This window comes from Xiphophorus couchianus, chromosome 1 (assembly GCF_001444195.1).
Source record: "Xiphophorus couchianus chromosome 1, X_couchianus-1.0, whole genome shotgun sequence".
Lineage (NCBI taxonomy): Eukaryota > Metazoa > Chordata > Actinopteri > Cyprinodontiformes > Poeciliidae > Xiphophorus > Xiphophorus couchianus.
The window spans coordinates 12035727-12052792 of NC_040228.1; the positions used below are offsets into that span (position 1 = coordinate 12035727).

Sequence of the window (17066 nt, forward strand, 5' to 3'; positions counted from 1 at the left end):
ATGAATTCTGCAACACTCCTCTACAGATGGTTGTTGAGTAGATCTGTTCATGTCGCAAAAAATAAGAGGTATCAATCCCATTTATGCTATCTGGGAATACCGATATCCGTCATCTTACTGACTTCTTCTTACTGTTTGAAGACTCTTCTGAGCTTAACCCGACATTTCCTAAAGGCAGTGAGCCGTTGTGGCTTCTTCAAACACACTGAATTGTCAATACTGTAACCGTTTCAATAAGTCAGCTAATCTTCGGTCAAGTGCTCTGGGCTGGGTTCAGATCAGAAGAAAATACCCCCTAAAAACTGTTGTGAAAGCATGACCAGCCCATCTGAACATTTCAAACAGGGAGTCCATGTTCCTTGCCAGGGGCAGTCTGGCAAATCCTGCAAACTTACTTTTTTTTTTTTTATAAGTCTTTCAGATACCAGCTTCAAAATTACGTAGTGTGTTGGCTTAATCTGCTGTTCTTGTTAGTTTACTGCATCACAGTATATAACAAAACATATTTTGAAGTTAGATTCTTGAAGGTATATGGCTCACGAGGATAATAATGGCATTATTACTAATGTCAAGAAATTTGAAGATTCAATAGCTGAGAAAAAGACTTTTAGAGTGAGCAAATAGGCAATATTTACCATCGTGTAGAACTCAATATTATATGTTAAAGTTCAGGTCAAGATTTTAAGTAAATTTACTTAATTTACTGGAAGAAAACAAGTTTTGAAGACTTTAGTGAGATGGGTTAGTGGTTCTCAGTAATCCACATCACTAAACTCTTAATATGAACAAATGCCACTTTGTTGTCAATACATTTTAAAATTTCACCCAAAAAAGTCTCACTGTTTCTGTTCATGATTTGTCACGAAAAAAAGGTGGATCTTTCTTCTTTATTTAATTAAAAATATTCATGTCAAAAAATAAATAAAAAGGAAAATGGCATCCTGAATTCAGATTTCTGAGAGGGAAAGAGCACAACCTCTAAATCAGCTCTGTTTTAAACTCTTATTTATTTAACCTAAAAGCTAGATTTCTCCTGGTTTTACAGGAAATGGTTAGTTTAGGCAAACCAGTTGCAGGCTCATCTTGGATGGATATCTTGGATGGATGGATATCCATGGATGGATACCTGGATGGACTGACTTAAGGGGACACAGAAAGCTGAAAGTAATCACTACAACCTGTTCTCAATTTACTCTCTTTTACTTCAGTTTCAGCTTGGGCAGGTAATTGGTGGGGCTTACTAGCTCTACAGCTCAATTTTCTTCATATAAACATTGATAATCACAATCACGCACCACCAACTGGGAGAACCGCCAAAAGTAACCCAGTGCAACCAGACATTCTTGTGTCATATAGAAGCTTGGCTTTAGAGGTAAGTGTTTGGCCTTTACTTATTAGTGCTGTAACATGCTCCCGGTAAATGCCGTAGACTCTCCCTGTCATGATCTTTGGATCTGATTTAGCCTTTTTCTTTATTTTGGGATTTATTATTCCTTGCGTACATATCCAATTTATTCTACGGTTGTTTATTATTGTCATTTGGGTCTTGCCTTATATGTTAATTTCTTCGTGTTGAGTTTCTTACTTAAGTTTGTGTTTTAGTAGTCTGTGCATTTTGGCTTAAATTCCATGTTATGCTGTTTAGTCTTTGGTTTATATATCCTTTTTATCTAGTTCAGTTCTCAGTTTTTTCTGTGCTAATCACAGCAGTTTCTTCTTAGTGTCTTATCTCCCTGGTCTCCCCAGCTGTCTCTCATTTGCTAATTAACTCACCTGGCAGCGTCCCAGTAATCAAGCCCCACAGTCCAGCATCCAGTCATGGGGTTCAACAAATAGCTACTTAACAGTCAGAGCTAATTTATTGTCAAGATTTTTTTTTTATTATTATTATTCAGCCTCTAAAATCCTTACATAATAAAGAACTAAAAAAAGACCTTGTAAGCTTTTTTTCCCCAAGAATTTCCCCAGGGTTTAATAAAGAGACTTTGCTGAGTCTCCTCCGCTTTTAAGCTATAACCTGAAAAATATGAGTGCAATAAAAAACTGATTTGGTAAAGCTTTCATTAGTAAAAGCAAGAAAATGATTCAGTTAGATCCCAGCAATTCTGGAGGTCTTTTCCGCTGCCACTGTGGAAAAACACTACAACAATAAGATATCATAAAGTACATGTAAGGTCTATGTCAGTAGCAGTGGTCAAACGTCCTTAAAAATAGCTGGAGATTAATGAAACCGTTTTGTATTTGTGAAATACAGGAAGGACTGTTTGAATCATTAGCGGTGTGTGTAACGTGTGTGTGAAAAAAAGTAAAACTGATAAAGAAGTGGTTGTTTTAAAGTGACTAAGTGTTCCTCTATCAGAGCTGTGCTGCTTCCGAGTCTTTGGGAGTGTCAGACAGTTCAACTGTAATATAAAGGTGTCAAATAGACACATGGAGAGAGGATGACAGGAATCAGACGTTGCCTGAAGTTAAATGTCAATCATCATGAAGAGTAAATCTGGTCATCCTTATTTCTTTAAAATAATCGATAGCTCCCGCTGGAAAACCGTATTATTTAAAAGCATTGAGCAATTAAAAAAAGAATATGACTCAGAAAAACGTTCAAAACCAACATTAGCGCATCGTCACTCCCTTTAGCAGAAACAATGTAACAATGGTCTGTTGAGACATTGTAACTTGTTAATATCAGCCATCATAACACTGTATCTCACTGAACGTTTTGAGTTTGAGCTGTTTGAAATGACTAAAACCAGCTAAAGTGTAAGAAAAATGTCACAAGCTACCACTCTGATGAAAGTGTGTTGACATTTCAAACAAGCTGAAGCTGATGTGGCATCTTTTTAGGGAACTATAGTCATAACATTTACAGAACCTTGCTTAAAAAAATCTAATTAGCCCTTTCAATAATAAGACAGAGATTCCCAAAATTGGGATCCATGGAAGAGTTCCAAGGTGAAAATCTCATCTGAAATAGAAGACAAAGACCCGTCTCACATTTTTCTAAAGAAGATTGTAGCTTTGATGCTTGATCTGGACAGCTTGTTGTAACTGCTAAGGAAAGGTTGGGTTGGATAATGTACTTCTCCAAGTGCCATTTACTTTGGTTTCCTTTGTGTGATATTAGCTGTTGATATGAAACATCTACGTTTTTTTTTTAATGAAAAAACATTTTTCATAACATGGTACCTTTTATGTAATTTTTTATCAGTATCTATTACCTAGTGACGTTGTTTTCTCTCTGCAGATGTTCACATTACAGCAACAGTTTGTCAAAGGGTGAACGTCCAAACGTTTCCATTTGTTGTATCCTGACCTCTTCATCGCCCCTTCTCTTTTTCATGCTCACGTACTGATACCCCAACAGCATACACGCACACACACCGTCCGTCACACACCCACCAGCCTCTACGTCAGTTGCAGACGAGGGTGGAAGGGGGGGAGATGTATAAAAGAGTGGGGGACTTTGGAGGTAGAGCAGAAGAAACATCTGAGTTTTCACAGATCTGATGAGCAGCTGCCACCAATTGCAGCACTTTTTCTTCACCACCACCGCTCTCCACCTGGACCTTCAATCGGTCTGAACTGCTCAGACTATCTCTTACACACACACACACACACACCCACACACGCAGTCATACACTCTTGTCTCCTGCTCCTGTTGCGCTTGTACTGCACTCCTGCCACAACATGCAGCTCCTGGTGGTGTTAGCAGCTCTCATGGGGGTTCTGTTCAGCGTAAGAGCAGCTGCCGTGCTTCCTCTGGAAGACAGGAGCCCCATCCATGCGAACAGGGTGAGGAAATTTAACACATGGATGATATTAATTTCTGATGGTCATTGTTATTTCTGTGAAATGTTTTAATTTCATCATTTAAAAAAGTGCTGGATAATTTTAAAAAGTAGGTAACAGAATATTAATAAGCTATTTTGTTATAAAATAAATAGATTAAAATTGTCAGTCTCATTGCACTTCTTATTTAATCCTGTTGCTTCTTAATAGATAAACACAAAAATACTAACAGTGAAAATATAAATTTGTCTAATAATTTCTGTATTGCCTTTTTCTCTCTTTTTTGCCTTCTCAGGAGCTGAGTAAAGAGCGTAAAGAGCTGATCCTGAAGCTGGTGTCTGGCTTATTAGATGGAGCTCTGGACACCAACATGCTGCCTGGCGAAGCAGCTCCTGTGGACCTTGAGGAGCCGCTGGAGTCCCGCCTGGAGGAGAGGGCCGTCTACAACAGGCTATCTCTGCCTCAGCGTGACCGCAAAGCGCCCTGTAAAAACTTCTTCTGGAAAACGTTCACCTCGTGTTAACAGAGCCCAAAAACCGCCTGGCTCTGTACTTCCGTTTTTTTTTTTTTTCTCCCCCGCTCCTCAGCTCAACATGAACTGCAGTAGATCTCAGCTGTACATATCATCTACACCTGTGCAGCATCGATGGACTTCACTGAGACAGTGTGTATGTCTTAATACTGACTATTTATGTACACAATATATGTATTTATGTATCGTACCGTACGGGTTTATTTCAGGCTTAATAAAAAGCATGGATTATAATGTTGGAAACAAAAGCGGCAGTTGATTCTGCAAAAAAAAAAAAAAAAAAAAATTAAACAGGAGGTCATATTTTTCACCTGCTTCTAGAGTCCAAATACAAAGTCAGATCAAATGCAAAAACAATGGCTGATGTTTATTTTTTTTATTTAATATAATTTATTTATTTTTTTATTTCTCGCTTTGGAAAGTGACTGAGATTGTGGCAATATTTGTGCAAATATAATTTTCTATCTACAAAACACTGCCTTTGTGGTGATAAATGTCACAAAGAGGATACATCACACTTTTTTTTCAATCATAGCTTTAGAAATGCAACAATCACTGGAAAACAGCATTAAACCAGGATGTTTTACAAAAACTAATATGAAAATAGATTCTGCTCAGTTCATCAGAATGATAAGCAAAAGTAGATGTTTTTTATGAGACACATTAAAACAATATGTGGAGGGTTGTTGAAAGGGATTGGTGCTACACAGCTCAGTGGAAGAGCAGGCGCATTAAATGCAATGGCTACAGTCCTCAGCGCAGATGTTCCTGGTTGGATTCCTCTGCTTCCTGTCCAGCTACTAATGAATAAATGCAACTAGAGCCACAAAAACCCTTAAAAAAAACATTTGGCCAAATTGAAGCATCACATAAATGACATCTAAAACAAATGAACAGACCTACATCCCTGTGGTGCTTTGGGAGCTCATAGGGAGTGAACCACGGCTTTTACTGCAATGTCAGGAAAGCCGACTAGAACAGCTGGACTTTTGTGGAGTAAATCAGAAAAATGTTAAATGATTTACAAATGTATGATTTGTAAAATGATTTACGGGTTTACAAACTCCTAGTCAGCACTGGTCTGATTTTGGCGGTTCATGTTAAACACAGCCACATCCCCAGTTATTAAAGTATGTGCTCACATATTCACCATATTTAATGAAATTTTTTTTAATATACCTTTTCCCCAAAACAAACATTTTTAAACTGAATTTAATTAGTTACAGGTCATGTTAAATATGGAAGATAGGAAATAATTTGTTACTGGAAAACATCGCCAGTGAAATGCTATTTAAACCCACAACAATAGAATCTTAAAAACAACAAATCAAAAGATACAATTAAAATGAATATCAATTATCTGCACTGTTTAATCTGAATTAAGTCAGCGGCTCCATAAAAGCTAATATTTTAACACAGATCACAGATATATAAATGTAACACTTGTTTATTGAGATTATCAATGCTGCTAAATTTGATTGAATGGTTTCAGCATACATAAATTAAAAAAATTTAAATTGTTTAACATTTAAATCTAGGATTTTAAGAAGCTGGCAAGTTTACTTTGTAAAAGTTCAAAGAACAATATTCATAGTTAGATTGTTTTGTTACAACAGCTACAATCTGATGCGGTGAGTTTAATCTTTGAGTTCACAAATGCAAATTAGTAAACTGCAATTATAACTTATTGCTTTATAGGTTGGCCAATTAAACTACTTCCCCTGTCCTAGATTTAACTAAATCTAACACAGAAGCTGTTAGAGGTGCTGATGTTTTTAGCAGCAAGAGGAACCCCTAAGTCAAATTCTGCGCAAGGTCTCATACAGCCTTGGACCGGCCCTGGATGATGAGTTAAATCCGCTGCACTGCGCGGAGAGATGCGCAACAAATGGGAGATTTAATTTAATGCTGCTAACTTCTGTGGCTTTAGCAGTTCTTCCATTTCGTGCATGTTGAGTTTTTAATAAGCGCCACAGAAACTGTTTTGGGTGCCCAACTTTAAGGAAGGAGTTTTTCAGATCTCACATTATCTCTGGCTGACTAAGTTGACAAAGCATTTGGTATTGTTTGATGCATAATGTAACCGGAAAAATAGTAGTAAAAATAATAATAATAATAAAAATATAAAACTACCGTGATGCGTGACTACGAAAGCTCCTCACCGGGCTCAACCTGCCTGATGAGTGGTTAGCGCTGGTTCGTTAACCATTAACGCACCGGCCAACCGGGAACACTTACATAAAGTAGAGAGAAGAAAGCCAGACGCTGGGTGGCGTGTTGAGATGCAAATTTCTGATGTAAATTTTTTGTTCACAAAGATAAATCATTCTCACCACTCCCTTGACACGCACGACAAATATGCCTCCCGCATTGAAGGTCTGATAGAATCATTGATTAAAGAATACAGACTGAGACTTAAATATGAGGAGCAGCTCAAAAGACACATTAGCAAGCATCCAAATTCAAAGAACAAGAGGAAACAGTGAAATCGGTCAGGTTGCAGGGGTGAAGTTGAAACTTGCTCTAGAAAATAACCATCCTAGAGTCTTTACCCAACCAGAGGTCCCCCTGCAAACAGAGCAAAGACCGACCTTCATGTTACCAGGGGTCTCCATGCATAGCCTGGGTCCGCCTTTACGCCAACCCAAACCCAGATTGCAAACTTCAATAGCCATTAAAATAAACCAAAAGTTTAATTGTAGCATACTGTGACCACAGTACTAATATATAAAATATATAATGCTTATATATTTAGACGACATTCTAAATATATTTTAAAATATTTTCTAAATATATTTTGTCAGTGCGCTTTGATTCCAGTCGTCTGGAATCATTAGTATGCAAGTCTTTTATAGGTTTTGTTTTTTCCTATGTCTATGTGAGCCATGAGTCTGTTGACTAAAGCAATTATCATCAATATTTTAAATGTAATTCAATCACAAAAATTGTACACTTAAGATATACTAATTAAGCACGTTTATATTACATAAAAACCTTATACTTAAAGTGTACAAAGTATACCTCTAGTTGTTTCCAAAAAGCATGTGATAGTACACTTCAAATTGTGATTTTTTAATTACAATTAAAATATATTAAGCATAAAATTACTTGTTCCAAAATAACATGCTTCAAGTTAAATAATCCTTAACAAACTTGAAATACTGATGATTAGACTGGCTTCATGTATGTATATAGTTAGTATATTTATTTTACACAAGGGTAGTCTAGTTGTAACACATTAAGGTAGTCAACTAATTACAAATTTTGCTTTGATTCATAAAAACTGCACATATCAGAGTGTTTGGTTCTGGTTAGTTCTAACTTTGGCATAGTTTGCTTATGCCTGGTGGTCAGAATATGCTTAGCTTTGAAAATAGAAAATCATTTTTGCATTGAGGTTTTACGGATGTGACCTGTTTGATTAGTGCAAGCTGCTTGTTGGGGACAGCAAAGGCTTCTGCTGCATGTGGAGGTAATGAAGTCTGCCTGACCCTATCAACACGCTTTGCCGTTCTTGAAGTAAACAAGACACCAACCGACTGCCTCATTATTTACATAGCAGCGGCAACACTCTTTCATATCGTAGCTCTTTAATTCAGGCTGTTTGTTACTCTGAGAGATGTGCTGAGAGGTATAATAAAACCCTGATTTCAAAACCTTCCCTCAGTGACTCAAGAGATTTTCTACAAATGAAAGAGTTTGCTGACACCGTTCAAACAAGCTGGAATTTCCTTTAGTTGTCATGCAGCTAATAATCACACAAGTCCTTTATGAGATTCGTGAGATCATTCCCTGCACATACAAGTGGAAAATAATATTACTAATGCATAACATGATTTAAGTACTTCTATTTCTATTAGCTGCAGAGACACAAAGCAGTGCTTATCTACTGCATGCGTGTCTGAAAGAGGCAATTTCCTTCTGCATCCATTCAAATTTCCAACTTTCAGCTTGGAAAATTAACCAAAGGGTTTCCTGAAATCAGAATTTCAAAGTGGGAAACTAAGAGGCTGTTTCTGGTGTCTGGCTTCAGAATCCAATCTGGATTCTACGAACCTACGCAACCAGACTGAGTGTTTGAAAAGACAAATAAAAAATGGCATGTTGTTAAAAAGACTTTAAAGCTGCAGTAGGTAACTTTTTAAAAATATATAGATTTTTACATATTTGCTGAGACTGACAATATGTCCTGACAGTGAAATATGAGAAATAATCTGTGAGTGGTCCTATTGCAACCGGGAGAAATACAACGGCTCCCGCTTCGAAATGACCAATCAGAGCGATGAAGAGGGTCGTAGCAGCGTTAATCAAGCTTGTGCAAGTGCTGCTCACACTGGGGGTGCAGGTGCTCTGCAGATGTGCCAATGGGGAAGAAATTAACCACCCAACATTATAGAAAAATGTTGGGTGGTTCTTGGGGAGACTTCTTGGGTTCTTGACAGGCTCTGCTCTGTTTATGCTGTGGGGGAGGAGCCATCTGCAAATTTGGCAACCTGCGAGGTGGAAGGTGTGCTTGTTCACATTTTCAGGATAAGTTCACAACTTTCTCCGAATTTCCGACAAATTTCACAGCATAAAAGTGGTTTGATTCAAATATTTTTATGGTTGCTGAATGTAGCTGTTTAAACGTTGAAACCAGTGATAAGTATTAGAGTAAGGGATTCGTTGATTCTTTTTTTTTTTTTAAACAGTCACAGTTTTCAATTAAAGTCATTGAATAAAAAAGCAGAGTCAGAATCAACCTGTGTTTGATCAAATACGTTCATACATACAAGGAATTTGTCCTTGGTGTATTTTTGTTATATGTATTTAAAGCAATGCATATAATTCATCAACTTTTTAGCAAAAATACAGAACAACTCATTTAAAAAAGACAAGTAAATATTTCTCACAGGCCAAAGTAATGAACTTTTAAGACTCTGTAAAAGTCCCGAAGTGCCAGAGTAAAAACAAACTCCCGTTGCAGCTCAGTTTCAGTCCCATCAGCTCTCTGCCCAGAAGAATAGCAGCTAATGATTCATAATCATGATGATTTACCAGTCGCAGTTCGAATTCAATTACAGGTTTGGCAATAAAGGCCGTGTTCATGACATCCTTTCATTTTACGTTTGTGCTTGTGTTTGGAACATGTGCAGAGAACACCTTGTCGTTGGTGGGCCCTGTCTTTTAGGGAAATCTTCTCTTGATGGTAAGTGATAGTGCTTTGAATCTCAAAAGCTAAATAATTACACGGTGCTTACATCCACTTGGAGCCCTGCTCCTTTAATGACGCTGAGCAGACAAAGCCTCTCCTGGGCTTGACTAATTACAGTCCTTCACCGAGTATCATTTAGTCTTATTTATGTTTGGAAGAAAACAGGAAAAAATAATATAAATTCCACATTTTCAGACAGTGAGAGACAAACTTGATACATGTTAGAATAAAAAAAAAACCTAGAATAAGAATAAAAATTGTCAGTGCAGGCGAATCAGTTTTCAGAATTAAAACAAGAAAAATAAATAGTATCTGACACCAGCCTGCATCACCTCAACATTTTAAACATGGCACAATTTGACGTCCGTCCACTCCTGACTTTATGCCTCGGAGCTCAAATGAGCACGCGGAGGTGCAACATCAAAGCTGATGGCTGCAAGCAAAGCATTTTATTGGCTTTCCTTTTGATCTGAATGAGGAGGGAGGGAAAGAAGTACTCAGGCCTAACTGTGTAATTCAAATTTAAATGTGACCTGATATGTGCGGGTGTTTAAAAATAACAAAGACTTCGCTGCTGATTCTCCACCTGAGAGAAGGGGGAGAAAAACAACTTCAAAGTGAGCACACCCGGACTACATGTGCAGGGGATAAACTTCACAGGATGTGAGTGTGTTTTTAAATAACTCTGTGTTAAATCAGGATATCTGCTATATAGTCTTGAACACACTCATTATTTTTCTTTCATTGTAAAGAACATTCCGTTTCTGAGAAACCAGAGGGAAAAATCTTCTTTTTCTTCTTACTATTCTTACTTTTGGTATTACATATGCAATTAAATGGATTTAAAGTTGATGAATTGCTTCCCTTTAGAAAAATACTTGACAGCATCGGTTGTGTTTTTACAAAGCATGTACGCCAGTTACCTATTTATAATTTAGAAACATTTTATAACTAAAAATGTGTGCGCTTTTCTCTAAGAGAGCATCATGAATAAATACACTTGTTTTTTCCTTTTCTTTGAATTTAAAGGACAAAGAGCCACATGATGTTGAATCTCCAAAATGACAATGCCATAATATGCAAAATGTAGGAGTTATTTGTTCAGGTTTGATTTAATAAACCAGCAGAGTCCAGGGGGAAGAATACCCACAACATAAACTGATAACAGAAATTTCAGTTGTTAAAAATAACAGTGAATGGTTATATTAATTATCTGCCACTTTTTATTTCTCCCATGTACACTTGTATGTGCCAAAGTTATATCTGGACTGAACTGACATCCTTCGCTCTTTTCTAGAGTCCACATGTGCAAATTCTAAAAAAAAAAAAACAACACTAATTCGTTATACATAGTTCTTAAATTTCTTACTTTCGCAAAAAATAACACAATTCAAAAGAAAGTACAAGGAGGTAATTTTCAATAGATACACATATGGGTGACAGAAAGCAGTAAGGTGTGTATTGCAGATAACAACTTGGTGTAAGGGTTTAGAAAGACAAACCAGCATAAAATGGGAAAATGTATGGGTAAATATTAGTAACTGTTACTTCTGACTGCCATTTTGATTTTGATGTTGATTTTTTTAATGACAGTAGGACTCTAAAGTTTCAAGTGTTTAGGGGGTAGGAGTTTAGAAATTCTCACTTCTTCCTACCCCATTTTGAGCATGATATGTTAACTGAAACAAAAAATCTGTATTTCCTCTTCTTTTTTATGCACTTCTTGTTACTGTGCACTATTTTATTTTTATATTTGTATCATGTTTGAATAAATTTCATTTCATTCCATTTCATTTCATTTCAAAAATCCTACCTACTAAACCACAGCTGTCTCATCCCCCCTGAGTGCTCCAAGATTACTATGTTTCCCTTTGGATTTAACAGGTGTGTCAGGACTAATTTTCATCCTGGCCGGGTGTGCATTTAGAAACGGTTAACATCAAATGGTCTGCTAACCTGGCCTCCGTCAGCCAAGACAGGCCAAATTAACACCCACTGCTCGGCTGAATGCTTCTGATCACAGGTGTGAGCCGGCAGGCCGTGTGACAGTTTTCCACTGAAAGGCAGTCTGTGTCGTCCCTCACCTAAAATAAACACCGCAAAGTTTAACTCACATTGAAGAAAAACACTTACATGTTTGTAACTTTACGACAGACTCACATTAGAATCGGAGTCAGCCGTGTGTTCTAACTCATCATGTCGCATATCTGTATCGGATTACCCAGAGGATGTGTGTGTTTTGCTTGCGAAACTTCCTGCAAGCCACACAGATGTGCAAGTTTACTTTATTAACTCTGTAGACCTTGCTTCCAGCAGTCTAATTCATCCCTGTCAGGCTGATTTTGTTCAGCTGTGACATTTTTAGATTTAGGTTGCAGCCCGAGCCTTAAACAAATGTAGCGTGGCTGACAAGCTCAGGCACAAGGAGGCAAAATAAATACTTAGCTTTTTCAAAGAATTCCTATTAGGGTGGAGCTATGCCCAGTGTTACTATGTATATAACAGGTTTTGATCAGGTTCACAGGTCATTAGAACTGTTTTTGAGGGGAAAATATAATTTCACTGTCCTCCGCTGTTTAACAGACACTATTTTCTGTTTCTTTGAGTAAATACCCTTAGGTTTTGGTGTACCCGATAAAGTAACAAGCAAATTAAGCTTTTCAAGAGCATTACAAAGACCTATGTCATCAGAGAAATCCGATATTGGAGTTAAGCATTCTAGGACACACAACACACAAACTTAAGTGTCTCTGATGTATTTGTCTCAGAGAGCTTCCCTGTTTGGAAGCACCAATGGAAATGAAGAGATTGTTTTCCCCAGCAGGGCCTAATGATGCCTGATGGCTTATTCAGCTGCTGAGTGCCAGCGCTAAAAGCTGATCATTACAGAGCCCCTCTGCTCTTTCGGTGCTAAAGCCGTGGCTCGGAAAATGAGCTGTCACCGGCTCGAGAAAGCAACGCCGCGCACTGTGGTGACCCCGTTCTCTGTGGTTGCCACCGCTTTTGGAGGATGGAGAAGGCCTGTGTCGTGAAAGTAAAATACGTTTTTTAAAGCTTTGATTGAAAGTAAAAATCCAGTAAATTAAAACTGGTTTGTGGTTGTTTTTAGCAGCTTGGGGTCTTTCCTGTGGTGTGAAAAGAGACATGAGGCAAGTCACTACAAAATGTCCTCACCAAGCCTTTTAGGTTTTGACTCAACAAATTTAACCCATGCAGACCTCCAAGGTACAATACTTGTTGAGGTCATAAACAGATATCAGAACACACTGATATTTATTTAATACTTGGTACAAAAGTCTTTGTCATTTCTCTCTCTGAAGCCATTTGAGAGCTTCCTTTGCTCTGTGTTTGGAATCGTTGTCTTGCTGAAACGTCCACCCTGTTTTCATCTTTATCATTCTGGTAGATGGCAGGAGTTTTTTTTTTGTTTTTAATTTAAGTCAAGAAGGTCTCAGTAATGTAAAGTTTTCCATTCATCCTCCCTTCAAAGATATTAAGTTTGCTTGTAACATTTGGAGAAAAACAGCCCCACATCATGATGTTCCCACCTCCACACTTCACTGTCGGTGTGGTGTTTTTGAGGTTATGTGTATTTTGTCCTCCAAACATGGTGTGTGTCATGGCATCCAAATAGTTCAATTTAGCTCTAACCTGATTATACTTTGTTCACCCAGTATTTTATGGGTTTGTACAAATGTTGTGTAGCAAACTTTAAATGAGATTCAACATGCTTTTCCTTTAGCGATGGAGTCTTGGCCCATGGCCGTTAAGTGCAATGCTTGTTGTTTATTATTGTATTGCCTCGGCTATAATGGCTGGGAGCCTCCACATTAATATATAAAACAACAGTAATGTGTCACAGTTCATTAGTTTGGCTCTTGAACTGGATGTCATGACCCAGAATCCTTCATAATGTTCGCATCATTAGAAGACAGGGTCTCCAAGCTGGGTAAACAGCAGCACAAAAATCATGAGTGTTTTGTTTAAATACCGAAGCGTGTTCTGTATAGTGTTTGTGCCTATTCACAAGTGGGACAGTTTCTTAATTAGCCATAAAAACTGTTCATGTTTGCCTCGGCCCTTTGCAGCTAACAGCTTTGTTGCTGTTGCTGCAGCTGAGGATCTCAAGTAATGTTATTTTCTCCCACTAGGCATTATAGGACTGGACTATTTTCAGGACAATTGGGCCCTTGTGGGAGAGCAATACACCAGATTGGAGTTACTTCAACCACATGAAATCCCCTCTATGTCATATGGTCAGGATGTAACATGGAAAGGAGGAAGAAAAGGGACTCGGAGAAGCTAAATGTCACTGCAGCAGCGTGGGTGACAATGATGGTTGCCGGTAATTAATGGTATGTGAAGTCACGGTCACTTACAAGAGAGTCACACCATTACTCCTATTGGAAATCCATGTGTAATGTTTGAGGCCAGTTGTCATTTTTCTCAAGCCTAACAGACCTGAAAATGTTTCATCAATTATACAAGAAATGACCCGCATTAATATCATCATTTGACTCTTTGAATGATATCCTGTTGGCACAATTTCAATTTCATACAGTGGCAGTTGCATTCAAAATCCCATAATGAGAATGTGTATGAGGCTAATATTCACTGATTATCAGATTTGGTTAGATTACTTGTAGTTAAATAAGGAAAATCTGGTATAAATAATTCCTGGACAAATTAGGCCATAAAATCACTTAAAAATGTCAAAGTGTTATTTATTTATATTCTTTTAATGAGACTGTGCTGACAGTTGAAAATAAAAACAATTTTTATATCCCTGTGGAGTTGTTTAGACATTAAGACAACTCTGGTGCATTCAGATGTCCCTTTATGTACCTTAAAAGTTAGGAGAGTGAAATCCTGGAGCTGTGCAGCATTTTAGGCTGGTTAAATGCTGCTAGAGCAGCACCAGGATTTGGACTTTTCACCAGTGCCAGCAATGTTTCTATTGTTGTTGTTTCATGTCAGTAATTAAGTTAAAATGCTGACAGACCTTTGGTTCCTTCACTGTTTATTTCTTTGTCATCACTGTAGCTGAATAAGAAACCCCAACTTTCCTAAAATAGCTGTCTTTAGTAATAGTGGGGAGACCACACTGTTTTGTTTTGGTGCCGCATTTTTAAATCTGCATATAAACATGTATGTGCTCCACTTTAAAACAACACTGTATTAATTCAGATTAAACACTGTACTGATCTGCATTGAAAAGACTGTACTAAATATTTACATCATATATTTATGGACCGTTATTCCCCTAATGCCTTCTTAGACATCTGTAATATTTTTGCTTTTCCTACTGCTTTACTTTATATCAGACAGTTACTGCTGCTAATTTATTTTTACATATTCTGTTCGCAGTATGTGTTTCACTCAGGAAGATCACTGGTGCACAGTCTCCAATATTTGTTTCCCAAATATAGTAACATTAACTTCTGTGAAAAGAACCACAAAATATAAAACTGATAATGGTGATATTTAAGTTGTTTTAAGATAGTTGAAGCTAACTCTGGTATCATCTGCTTTGTACTAGCCATTAGCATCTAGCTAATTAAATGCACCCTAAATGAAGATAGAGATTTACTAGAGGTAAGAAAAAAATCTGAAATTTTCTTTTGCTTTACTCATTTTTGTTTTTTTGTTTGAGAATCCTCGCCAAACAGTGAAAGTGTGATGTAAAGTCCCTTTTTTTTATTAAGACCAATAAATATATGTGAAATGTTCCATCACATCAGCACCTTGTTTTTAAAAACAGAATCACTGTTCGGGTTGCAATGAGAGCAAAAACACAACGCCGTTAAGGGTCACACAGTGAAGGAAAGAATTCAGCAGACGAGAGGCGCACCTGTGTGCCATTTCTCATCAAAGTGTCTCTCACACCAACGTCACCGACTGCTTTACTGCCTTATGGCAGTTTGCTGCATTACTAAAGCAGCAGCCTGTTTGAATTAGCAAGGAAATGGCCGTATTTGTTATCTGTGAAAAAGAGCCACGCCAGGGTAAATTGAAAGAGTAATGGGCCTGACGTCAGGAATGAATTCCGGCACAAAAGACTCAGCATCGATTCATCAGGAAGATGTTGGTGTTGATTAGCATCTGGGGATGCAAGGGAGCACGAGGAGAAATAAATTACACACTCTGAACGTGTGGGTTTCAAATCTGGGACGCTGCGCAGCAAAACACAGATAGAGACATGGGGAGATTTTTTTTTAAAGATAATCCCTTCTTCATTTAGACATTTTATCCTAGTTAATTTTACCTCTACATGTATTAATTCAGATGTACTGGGACAACTTATCTCCAGTTACACAGATCTGATGCTTAAAGACTTAGCACAACTCCATTTAATATGTTTGGGAATACCAATATCCCATTTTTTCTTTTGGCAAATGATGTGCTAATGTCGACGTCTTCAAGTCTTGACTTTTGCAGTGCAATACTGGAGTATAAATATAGTCAGATCCAGATCCATGATGTTTTCAAGGCTTATGCTGCTCCTGGAGCAGCTTCAGAACTCCTGGAGTGACTGTACACCACAGGTGTCAAACTCCAGTCCTCAAGGGCCGGTGTCCTGCAGTTTTTAGATGTGCCACAGGTACAAAACACTAGAATGAAATGGCTTAAATACCTCCTTGTGTAGCTCAGTTCTCCCAGCCTTGCTAATGACCTAATTATTCTATTCAGCTGTGGTGCAGCAGAGGCACATCTAAAAGTTGCAGGACTGCGGCCCTTGAGGACTGGAGTTTGACACCCCTGCTGTACACGGTTAAGTCCAGCATTAACAACATGTTTCCTCTAAATGGAAGAGTCCTGACTGGAATGATAGATAGTGAAGTCTTCTCCAAAGATGAAGTTTCAGAATACGAGAGGAAACATGCAAAATGTGGGTCAGCAATTATAAGAAGCCTTAAGCAGCTCTAATGATAAGGAACGCCTTTTAATTGATTATTGAGAAGGAGATAATTGATTTTCAACATGCCAATTTTTGCTAGAATATTAATTAAAAACAACAAAGTTGGGCATTGTTTCATCATCTTCTGAGATATGAATGTCATTTTCTAGCAGAAGCAAACTTTCTTGATGATGATGATGATGATGATGACTTTAAATCTAAATATGACAGGGGAATTAATTATTTTATGCCTAACGGTATCCTCTCTGGCATTTCTGTGCCAAAAATTGCACTTGTGCAGATCTGTTCTTAACACATCTGGTCCAAATAAAAACAAAGAACAAACTGGAATCAAGGAATGAACAAGGCAACGAAAAGGAAATCCAGTAAGATAGATAGAAGGTGTTATGCATAGGATGAGTATTGAAATTGTGCCATTCTGAAGGCTGACAGACATTGTTCTCAGTGTAAATCAAGCTTAGACAGAACAGTGTGTTACAGAAAGAAATGGGCCCGTCATATTGCACCACAATATGTTTCTCTGTATTGAAACTAACCCAAAAAATATGTGGTAACACTTTTTTTGAAGAGGTGTGCATAGTTGACTTTTAATGCAAATTTTAATGGAACTTTGCATTAAAAGTGTCACTATT

General features: G+C 37.6%; 1 protein-coding gene across 1 annotated transcript; it reads left to right on the forward strand.

Annotated features, from left to right (window-relative positions):
* Positions 1 to 3459: 3459 nt before the first annotated feature.
* sst6.1 (somatostatin family member 6.1) lies at positions 3460 to 4678 on the forward strand. The gene is made up of 2 exons (XM_028013702.1): positions 3460 to 3792; positions 4085 to 4678. Exons 1-2 carry the CDS (start codon positions 3688 to 3690, stop codon positions 4310 to 4312), a joined length of 333 nt encoding a protein of 110 aa, XP_027869503.1. The 5' UTR covers positions 3460 to 3687; the 3' UTR covers positions 4313 to 4678.
* Positions 4679 to 17066: the final 12388 nt, after the last annotated feature.